The 11630-nt window shown below is 32.9% G+C and overlaps 1 protein-coding gene across 3 annotated transcripts in view; it reads right to left on the bottom strand.

Annotated features, from left to right (window-relative positions):
* The window catches only part of LOC109834506 (putative ion channel POLLUX-like 2), a 28948-nt gene continuing 17665 nt past the window's right edge, over positions 348 to 11630 (bottom strand). The window contains exons 14-24 of one of the 3 annotated variants that reach the window (XM_020402544.1): positions 11473 to 11553; positions 9784 to 9912; positions 9580 to 9693; positions 6581 to 6673; positions 6360 to 6486; positions 3616 to 3692; positions 1583 to 1630; positions 1382 to 1451; positions 1199 to 1272; positions 590 to 700; positions 348 to 512 (exon numbers count right to left, since the gene is read on the bottom strand). In XM_020402544.1, the coding sequence (XP_020258133.1) occupies positions 402 to 512; positions 590 to 700; positions 1199 to 1272; positions 1382 to 1451; positions 1583 to 1630; positions 3616 to 3692; positions 6360 to 6486; positions 6581 to 6673; positions 9580 to 9693; positions 9784 to 9912; positions 11473 to 11553 (1035 nt within the window). In that variant the 3' untranslated portion in view covers positions 348 to 401. Of the gene's footprint in view, positions 513 to 589; positions 701 to 1198; positions 1295 to 1381; positions 1452 to 1582; positions 1631 to 3612; positions 3693 to 5256; positions 5346 to 6359; positions 6487 to 6580; positions 6674 to 9579; positions 9694 to 9783; positions 9913 to 11472; positions 11554 to 11630 lie in introns of those variants that run through there. The other 2 variants (XM_020402545.1, XR_002245592.1) reach the window with 2 other exon arrangements.

Here is an 11630-nt window from a genome sequence, read left to right as displayed (position 1 = left end):
GAGGAAGAGGGAGCTTGAGGAATTTGTTTCAAGTTCCGTTCCTTCTTTTGATATCTTGGTGGGAAACAAATTACACTTTGTTTGGAAATAGAAGGCCTGGGATTTGCGTTGCTCAAGGTAAAACTTAAAAAGTTGGTATAATTTGAGCCAAATTTCCAAGAAACTCAATTTCAGTTCGAGAAAGTGAAGTTCATATGAGCTGGCATGAGCAGAGCTGCCTCAAATTTCTTTACGTTACAGGGGCTCAATTTTATGCAGACGCATCAAAAAAATTGATCTATAAACCTATGTGAATTCACATCTTTTCCAATGTTGCCCAAATCAATTTAGCATTGACATGGTGGACACGCCTATAATGATCTGCTCTTTTATTGCAACTGAAGAGAAGAATAAAATTTGAATTAAACATTTTCCATGATAATTGGTTGTTCGACTTCAAGCTCGGATATTACAATTAGAGAATCTGTCATTTCAAGAACAAGTGGCTCTGACTTGTTGCTTGGATTTAAAACCTACACAATGAGAAGGCATTGTGACATGAGACTTCAATAAAATTAGAAGAGTTGAGAAATTAAACAGGATAATTTACCTGCTTGTTTCCTCGCGTATAACCAATAGCTACCTCTCTGCGTAACTTTGCCCTTTCAGAGAGCTCTGAGAACGATGGGGACTCCCCTTTCTTCATGTAGAGACCAATATCCTGCAGTTGAAGATCATAGTTCGACTTATAATGAACTTTTATCCTTTTACCGAGTTGATGAATCTATATATCAGAATGAGAGAAGTTAACTGAGGGCATGAATAGAATGAGTAACTTTGTAGACGTGACATCCCTCAGACTAGACTAAACTGAACGGAAGAATAGAATTCATGTAGAGGAGGCGCCCCCAAAATTTTGGGTGAAGGCCTTGTCGTTGTTCAATTGTTTTTCCAGTGACATATCAAACGTAGTCTCTTACACTAAGAGACTATTTTGTGAGAAGAAACATAGAAATCAGTACTAGTATCTAGTTTAACACGATAATTTGTCATTGTGAATGTAATGGTCAAATTATTCTTTTGGGAATTAATATAACGTTCAAATAGGTAACTTATAACGAATACGAAATGAAATGGAAAGCGAAATGGAGATAGTTTGTCTCGTTAGTTAATTTAAGTAATCAAGCGTGTTCTCCACTATTATGGGATAGGATCTAACCTTCATGTATATTTCATCTCCCTCGGCATTAAGGATGTCTTTCCAGACCTCATTCAATTCACCAGATTCTGCCACTGCCATCTCAAAAGGAGTTTGCTTTTAAATCGATCAATAATATTCAGATACAATGATATTAATATTAATATTAAAAAAGAGAATGTAAATGTAACAAAGATTAAGAACCTTGAGCTGTAACGAGCCCCATAACTTCCTCCGCACCAATAAATGAAAGGGAAGGTCTAATTTTTGATATCTGGTGGCCAAACAAAAAGGTGAAGGTGATAACTAAGCAAATATAATAAAATGAAGGAAATAAGAGTAAATTATAAGGACTATAAATCCCTGATAAATGTCAAAGACATATTATTGAGGTAAGAAATTTACTTGTTTTCCCAGGTTTGTGTCAACAATTTCAGAAACTAGATTCTCAACCTGCATGGTTTACATAATCAGTGATAAATTTATCCCTTTCAGCAGTTTACAAGCAAGAATGTACTTTGAAATCGCCACTATGGTTCTTAAAATTCTATAAGACGTTAAGACAGTATCTTTAGGATGTAATTGGCAACAAAATTCAGGGATATTTACATTTAAATACCCCAATTTACACCATATTTAACTTTGATACCCCCACAATATTTTTTTCCCAAAAAGTACAAAATTGAAAAATATTGAACTTCGGTATCCAAAATGACTCCTCAGGGGGTCTCAAAGTTAAACTTTTTTTAGGCAAAAAACCTTTGGAGCATTTAAGTGCAAATCACCCCAAAATTTATGCAATCACAATTGTCATTATTATTCGCACGTGAATATCATAACTCAGCTCAAGTCCACAGGCAATAAGACTTCAAACTTTAAACTAGAATTAAAAAAAACATTTGTACATCTCTTATGCTTTAGATTTACATCTATAAGGCTGCATTGGTAAATTCATATGCTTTTATTAATAATTATATTATGACATTGATTCAAAAAATTTAAATGGTTAAATACAATATTGCATTCCTTTTTAAGTAGCCAATAGGCTAGTAAGATGTATGCTACTGGTATACATGATGGTTTCTATTACGGAATATAAATAGAAACATAATCTATGTATTAAATATCGGTTGATATATTGATTTTGATATTGGCTAAGATGTATGCCATTCTGATAGTGGCTAATATACAAATCAAAAGGGTTATTGAGTTTGGATTTGGTTTTATCACCAGATCTGAAAACTTAATAAATTCCCAAACCCAAATACCCTAAATCCCTAGTCAATCTCATATTTTTCCTCTCTCTTTGTTCAGCACTCCAGCTCAAAAACAACTAGGTGATCTCAGATACGAATCTCTCTTCTCTAGTTCTCCTCTCTCTCCCCCCTCTCTCTTTCTCTTCTCTAGTTCTCTCTCTCAGCTCTCTCAACTCCTCAAACCCCTCGGTCTCTCCCTGCTCTCTCTGTCTTCCTCTCTCTCCTCCGTTCATGTCTTCTCTCGCTCTCTCTCTCTCAGATCTCTACATGTATCTAATGTCTCTAAACGTCGTATATCACTATTCATGATGCAATTTTTTATGTTTAGAATACATTAAATATGTTTTGATTACATAATACAATGTCATGTTCTAAATGAACATCATCTGATATGACACCCTGATATTTTTTTACATATCCTCGATCCTGATTTCTGCAATCCGACATGAATTTTGGCCATCCGATATTTCCGATAATTTCAATTACATTGATCATAATACGAAGAGATTAAATCATCCAACACGACATCCCACACGAAAAGATTTAAAGATTCAAATAGTGATGATATTCTTAAAGATTTTAACAAAACTTCCATTTGGAAATTGGGAATTCATTTTTCTAACCAGAAACCAAATCGGAAGAAGTAAGAAAAGATAAAAACCATGTCCACTATTTCTTATGCAACCTCATAGTCCTGCTTAATTTTCCCAGATATGAATGCTAAAAAATTTCACTGCCATTATCTTCAGAATGGACTCCAAATTGTTTCCATTTGTAAACTTGATTAAAACTATGTGTACAGTCTGCCAAAGATTAAAAAAATAAACATATGTTCTAAAATTATAAACCTCAAATATGTCTTCTCCAGAACTTTGACTGAACTCTTAACATATAAATTATCCTTTTAAATACCAAGTATCAACTCTGTCAATGGTTGAAAACAATTTGGCTACATTACCAAAAACGTATTCCATAAGAAATCAGGTCACTTTTAGCTGACCATGCTCTATTACCAAAAAGGTAAAAACTTATCTGAGAATTAAATTCTAACATTTAGAAATAATACAGTCTGTTGAGCACTTTGTAAATAAATTGACACTATCAACCACTTCATTCACATATATCAAACATAAGGCCAGAAATATCCTACTATGAAGATCAAGTATCAATGCAATAACTAACCTTAATACCATGTTTATTGCAAATACTTTCAGCAAGGAGGAGGGTATATGCTGCATGCTTGTCTGCCTGTGATGGTTCTGAGGGAAAAAAAAAACTCAATTAAAGACTGCTTTTAGGAAAACTAGTATAGTGCACGTGTGTTGCATGTGGACATACCTGTTATATATTTTAATTGTTTTTCTTACACGTTTTTATAAACAATACATTGATATATATTTATACATAGGTATGTTAAATATATTAAAGTAACACAACAATATATCAAGTATACATATATAAATTGAACAAAGTTTTATTACTAAATTTTGTTCATAATGCTATAAGTCTGATGACATTGACATATAGCTGACATTGTGGTCAGACAGGTTTAATATCTATTTTTATTATATCAAATTAAAACGGCAGGTTTCTGCAACCAATACAACTTGAAAAACTAATATAACCTTCAAGAAAAAGCACGTCTATGTTCCCTTCTAAACATTGCTTTCCCGGTTTTATCTTACAAAACATGTGGTTTAACATTTTGAGTTCTTCACAATCCATCAACTAACTCATAGTTAAAAGAAATACTCCTACGCAAATTATTATGAGCAGTCAAATGAAATACAAAAGTCATCAAAATGAGAAGGTTTCAGGCTCCACTACATAACTTTCACAAAAACTCCCTTAAGTTTTGACATTTTTGACATAACCCCCCTTAACCTTAGAAATGTCATTTTTAACCCTTTAAGTTTTGTCAGATAAACCACCTAACTCTATTAGATCTGACTGCCATGTGACAATCATATATGTTGAAATGATCAAAATGTGCCCGATGGACAAGAAACCGATTGCATGCCCTTTTTAATAATTTTAATGGAAATTTTTATAAAAACCCCTAAGATTTGGTCTGGTTTAAGGATTTAAATAATTTAACTAATGATTACTTTAATTAAATTCAATTTAATCATGGAGTGTTAATTTGAAAAGAACCTTTTGATCATTTTTTACAGTTTCATCTAACATTATTTGGAGGCTTATTTGAAAATTTGAAAATGAAACTTAAGAGGGGTTATGTAATATTTTTAAAGTTTAGAGAAATATGTGGGGAGTTTTCCGAAACACCCTAACTTAAGGGTGTTATGTGATATTTATAAAGTTTACAGGGATTATCTCAAAATTCCTAAAGGGGGTTTCATGGAATTTACCCCTACATATTATTACATGTCCAACAAAAGGTGGATCTCTATATCATAATTCACAAAATTATATAAAAGAATTAAAGAAGAAAAAAGTTAACAAATCGCATATGCGACATATGAATCCTCGGCCAAAAATGTTCTCATTATTTTAAAACAGATTATGGTGTTATAGTAAGCAGAACAAAATTTACATGGCATATTCTATGTTTAAGCATATTGATTAGAAATTAGACGATAAAGAATAGCTAAACGGGTTTAAAGCATTTGATAAAACCTATACTGAAAGCAAAACTTTATCTGACATGTTATAATTCAACAACACATCCAAGATTATCCATATACAGTACCATAGACTGTTAGCGTCATGACTTCACTACAACTTCAACAATATACCCTCATTGCACACTCTGTCCATGGGAAAAAAACATCAACTTAAAAGCTCAACCAAGAGAATGAAAACCTTTCCCTTTAAACTTGAGCTTGAACCTTAGCTATGAGCCATTAGTAAAAATGTGCTGCATCATGTCAATGTTCTTCTCATGACAAAACCTATCATACAGAGAAAAATTGAACTAATAACACCTTCTAAACAAACCTGACCACTCAAACTTATAGTAATGCCAATAAGCAAACCCCAATCACATTGACTTGCCCTTTCTAACAAACAAAACATTAAATATTCAGGCACATTATCAAGCAAAAATTTTGCAGAATTTCACAAATAAGTTATGTATGAAGAACTTTATCTTCTACCAAGCATGATATAGCACATCAAAGTTCATATCCCAAAAACATCCGCAGGCAGACGGCGACGATGACAGCTGGTGAGATAGGCGGTCTAGGGAGAGAGCGGATAGGTTTATTTTGGTGTTGGATGAATGGGTTTGTTAGAGGGGTTTTTTTTCCTTTAATCGACATCGTTGTTAATTGGGGTTATAAAAACATAATTGCTTGATTTAATTTGGGTGGTCATGACGGGAATTTAAATGGGTAAATAGATATTATTGTTGAGTGGGGGTTATAGTGGATTTAATTGACTGATAAATAATAAGCAATTGTAATTATACCACCTACACCTTCCTTTCTGTCGTATGTAAGAATATAATATCACAAATAAGAAATCAGTACTACTTATGGATAAATTATGAAGTATATGATAATTTCAAAAATAATTCTTACCTCACCATTTGGTGTTGTTAACACAAAATAGTGAGTAACCAGGAATGAGAGCTTGAATTTGCATATTATAGTCTAAAAAATGTCATACTTTCAATTGATTTGATTTCATAAGATTGAGGGTTATGAGAAGAATTTGAAGGGGTATATAGTTTATGTATCATTAATTAATTGATTTGGTAAGATCGGGGGTTATAAGAAGAATTTGAAGGGGTATAGTTTAAGTATATGCACGCAGGTGTTCGATTTGAAGAGGTATGATTTATGTATGCATTTATATGTTTTATGTGTGCATGTATGTGTTATGGAGGGCATTTTGGGGGGAAATGTTTTACATCCAACACTCTTTTATAATAGTATTAGATGGGTTTTCTACATTGAGCTTACCTCCAATAAGCCAGTCCCTGTCAGAGATGACAACAATTGATAAGGGCATGTCTTTAGAATCCTTCAATGAATTCGTAATATTCAAAATAGCTTCCTTCAATGTCTCATAGTTCACAGGACTTCCTACCTGCAATAAGCACAAGTACAATCATCCAATCTGTCACATATGCTACTACAACCACATAATAAGAGATAAGTATGTTACTGGGCAAGAGAGATACCCTATGAGATATCTTAATATTTTTCAGTTGACTTTGAACCACGGGGTTGACTATGCTATTTCTGTCAGTGATGGAAACTTCAGATAGAATTTCCTATCAAAGTCATCATCAAGAGAAACTTTAGTCTTCTGCTCAGGTTTATCTTAAGACAGATCTATTAGAGAAAAAAACACACGAGTACTTCAAGAAGCTATGCTTACTGGTAATAGAAAATAATGTACTGAATTTTTTTAATGGACGCCAAGAACCTTTTTTATGAGAAAATAATAAACCACACAGGAAGTGGGAGTCATCAACTTAATAACAAAAAGCATTCTAGTTGATAGAACAGATGATAGGTGAAGATATTTCAAACATCATAAGACTGCAATGGTGCATTTCATAGAAAACCAGAAATTTACTGAGCTCTTAACTATAGTAGCTAGATATGGGGTTTATAAGAAATCTTTTGCACTCAAATCCTCAAATTGTAAAAAAACTTGAGAGGCGCCTCAAAACATGCTATTGTCATGGCATTTAACCAAGATATAGGCTCTGATATATGGTTGAGAGAACACAATGAACTGCAATCTGGTTTCTGTTACAAAAGTATATGTTATGCATGCTCCAAATTTTGAAGAGGCAGTTTGTTAATCTAATAGGATGTGATAAGTTTTAAAGTAAATTTGTGGAGAAAGGGTCAGTTTTAACTTGTATCTGGCTATAACTTGTCACAACAATGTAATATCTAAACTCCAGTACAGACAAAATTTTACTGTAAGGGCCCATATATATCTAATACCTTCCATAAACTTGGACCATGTATCTTGAAGACACCAGGAACATAAATCACGGTCAAAATCCTTATACTCCTTAGCACAACTTACTGGCTACTGCATTCCAACGGTCCTATTCACTGTCCTTATTTTCGTATGAATATCACTAGATGAGATATATTTTATAGAATAACCAATCATGTTAATTGTACTACAAGCCTCATACTATACTTTGGTACTAAACATACAAGTATATATGATTCTTCCTCGTGCATAGCAATAAGGACTTATGTGTCCGTAATCATTATTTAAAGATATTTTAAGTCTTATAGAAATAAAGTGGTATGAGATCTGTAGTACAGTTAGCACTGCTCTAATTTAAACATCTCAGAGAACATACACTAGCGAGATATGATTAAACTAATAACAATGTATATGTTTTCTTTACATTTTGCACATTTAGCTTGAAATCAAGGGTTTCAATTACCTTTCTTTCTCCAATTATATGTTCGACAGATATGGACACACAAAAAGTATAGACTTAATAGGTTGTTGATGTAATGGAAGTTACTATGTATTTTCTTTTTAAACTCTACATAATTTTTTTTGTTTTGATAATAGAATGGAGTTGAGCAGTCCGCTACTTAATGCTCAGTCTATGGCTGCCTTGATTATTTTAATATATTTTGTACCGGATATCCAAAAGAATTTCTTGTTCATACTTGCATTGTTATTTTTTCTGTTAATGTTTAGTTAATATCACTAGTTATTTTAGTTTGATCTTTTAGGAGTATATTGGAGCCCTCTGGGACTGATGAAAGAATAGGATTTATGTAGCAACCAAAAACTTGGTACAAAGGCATTGTTGTTGTCATAGTTACACAGTACGCAATACGTAGCGGGTCATGGTACGAATTCGGGTACACAATTCACCACTTAGAAATTTTGGATTCATTAGGGGTAGCTTGCTTCAGGATGCAAGTTCGGTTGGTGGTACGTTGTTAAAATTTTTCAAGTGCACTTAAAAGTTTTTCAAAGTATATAGTAGAAAACTAGAAGGCTAATTACGAATTTTAATATTTTTTCCATACAAAATACTTAAATATTTCTTTTTGATGGAGTTTTGTTTCTTTGTTCTTTTTTTTCACGGAGCTCGTTTTAGGATCATGGTTTCCTTTTAATTACGAATTTTAATATTTTTTTCCATACAAAATATTTTAATATTTTAGGATCATGGTTTCATTTTAATATTTAAGTATATAGTAGAAAACTAGAAAGCTAATTACAAATTTTAATATTTTTTTCCATACAAAATACTTAAATATTTCTTTTTGATGGAGTTTAGTTTCTTTGTTCTTTTTTTTTCACAGAGCTCGTTTTAGGATCATGGCTTCGTTTTACATTTAATTAACATATGTATTTAGTTACAATAAAGTCATCGGCTCTTATACTCTATTATGCGTCTTCCTTCACTTAATTGTACACATTGCATTGCGTCTTGTGCAGAGCACTTAAAGAGACTTTGCATCTTGCATACTTATAACTGGTACGCCAATTTTGGGGAACCGGTTCGTGTATCAGAGGGAATCGGTTCGCAAATGTAAAGGGATTCGGGGAATCGCGCAACGATGGTTATTGTTGTTGTTGTTATGGAAATTTCAGACTGACCAGGATTTTTTTTCAACTCACAAACCCATAAAAATCCAAACCTTTTCTAAATCCTTGTTGGAACACTAAATCCCTTGTTTTCTCACTGTCTTGCTCTGTCCAGTTCTGAGATTTTTTTTATCTGAATTGACATTGATTGGTATATTTGATTTCTTTTTTTGAAAAAAAGCTTCTTGTCCAATTTTCTAACTTTCCACCAGAATAAGTGTCCTTATACAACTCATTATCATCTAAAAATCCACCAAATTCCCTAAAAACCACAGATAAATATACCTGAATATACAATTTTAAAAGATTGACAGAAACACGAGTTGATATTTGTATGTCTCTGCAACCATATTTACTTATTCTTTAGGGCAATAGTATTTTCATATTCATTTTTAGGAAATTATTTCTTCCTCAAACCACATCCTCCTCCAGTTGTAGCAATGTATATGGAATAAATATGCTCATAAATAAATATTTTTGAAGTGTTTCAAGGGTAGCCAATGACGTCATAACTGATAAGTAATTTGTATGGATAATAGTGACAACAAGCAGATAAAATAGAACAGTTTCAAGGGATGTGAAACAAACCAAAACACTGCCAGGTCCAAGGTAACTATCATACTCTCTGATCATTCCACTGACATTTGGCCGCCAACCAACCAGAAGTATGCATTCTCGGGGTCCTAGATCCAAATCACTGGCCTGGATCAAATACTTGGAATATAACTTAGACAAACATCCTAAATCTTCAAAAGAAAGTTTCCTAAAACTCTGCCTTGAAGGACAAGATACCTTAGAACTTGATTTTGAAGGACGCTGCACAATATTCACAAGTCGTGCTTCTTTTAAGTCTTCTTGTGAAGCATCTGGGACCACAACTTGAGGCTTCCTCTTTCCATACGCAGGTGCTATAAGCAACACCTACACAAAAAAATTATGATTAGAAGGCGAAAGTTATACTTAGAAGTTGAAAGCATTAGAAGGTTTGGATATGTATAATATCTTTGAAGATAAGTTTGCTAATCATCAGATTACATTTGAACAAAAAATGATGCATCTCAACTCTGTATGATAGATAATAATAGTGTTTTATATGCATCAAAGTTTTTGAGCAATGATCTCGTATTAGATGTTCTCACATGCTAATTTGATGAGTCATATAAAGAGCTTGGCTGCAGTGCTGATCTGAAAAAGTACAGATAACTATGGATTTCTGAACATAAAGAAGTGAAAGTTCTGACAAAATGGATCTGTATGAAAATTAAGAGAACACCAAAAAGAGAAATTCACAGAATGTATAAGATCTCTTAAGTTAAGAGAACCCTGCTGAAAGATCGACGGACTTTAACATTGCATTTTGACCTGACATCTAATTGTTCACCGGCTAAAATCTTGTAGTCTACTGCTAATGAACACTACCTTGTAGGTAACTTAGTTTAAGCTTGTGTAACCAACGCATGACCTTATAAATCTATCCTATTCTTTTAAGTCTAAATGAAGGGAGATGATGATAATATTTACTACAGAAAATTGAAATCATCCGAAATATAAGCACTTCCCCAAACATCTGTTGAATGGTGCTTATAGCCTAATATCTGAAGTTTAAACTCAAGTTCTACGTATTAAGAATCCTATACATTTGAAAAGATTAAAGTACACCTAATGCATTGGCTTGTGTGACAAAAGATTTTGACCTATCAATGGCCATGCTCAAACCTTCAGTAATTAAGTGGAGGGTAAACAAAGTAGGTGCCTTTGGAAGTAAAATGACTGACAATGATTGATCTTAGTTTTTTTTTTCCTGATGAGAAGACAGTCCTCGAGGAAGATGCATGATCTAGTACTCAAGTCACCATAAGATCACAAGTCAATCAACATGTTAAAAGCTCAGAAATTTCTTCGAGATGGATGTTCTCAGAGAAATCCTTACAGTTGTCAAATGACATTAGATGATACTTTAGCAAGGAAAACCCAGAGAAACTGTTCAACAGAACCATTAGGAGATAAGTTCTTTTTAATCTTATTTTTAATCTATGAAATTTGAGTTTAAGGGAAATCATGAAAGAGCCCATATAAAATGTTTGGCCCAAAGTAGTCCTACTAACAACAAGGCATAAAGCATTGCAACTGATTAAGAGAATACACAGTGTTCCATGAAGATGTAGGGCCGTTGATCCTTGTCAATATTTGTCAATGATGGAAATAAAAAAAGCATTTATAGTATTCAAAGTGAATAAAAATAAAAATCATAACAAATGCCATGGGCATGCTAGTACCACTGTAGCTCAAAGCAATGTTTTAAAAAAGTAAAAGCACAAGGCAAAGCCTTCAATCAATTTTTTATGCGAGCCGTAAACTTCACGGCTTGAGATATAAGCCTCACAAGTTTTTTTTTATTTTTCAGTTTCAGAAGATATAGTAGATGTTTAGCATCTTTGCATAAGTAAATACGATGGATAAAAGCAATATAACTGTTCATACTTTATCTGTTTCTCTAATCTCTTCATCGTCACTAGGATGAAAATTTATCTTCCCAGATCTAAAGAGGCCGCAAACTACTGCCTGAAAAAGGAGAAAAGGATCTAAATCAGATACAATAAAAATTCAAAAGAAAGAATTTGAACTTTACATACAATTCT

Source organism: Asparagus officinalis, chromosome 3 (assembly GCF_001876935.1).
Source record: "Asparagus officinalis chromosome 3, Aspof.V1, whole genome shotgun sequence".
In the NCBI taxonomy this organism is placed as follows: domain Eukaryota; kingdom Viridiplantae; phylum Streptophyta; class Magnoliopsida; order Asparagales; family Asparagaceae; genus Asparagus; species Asparagus officinalis.
Note: the sequence above shows the minus strand (reverse complement) of the source record. Positions and strands in the feature narration are given on the sequence as shown.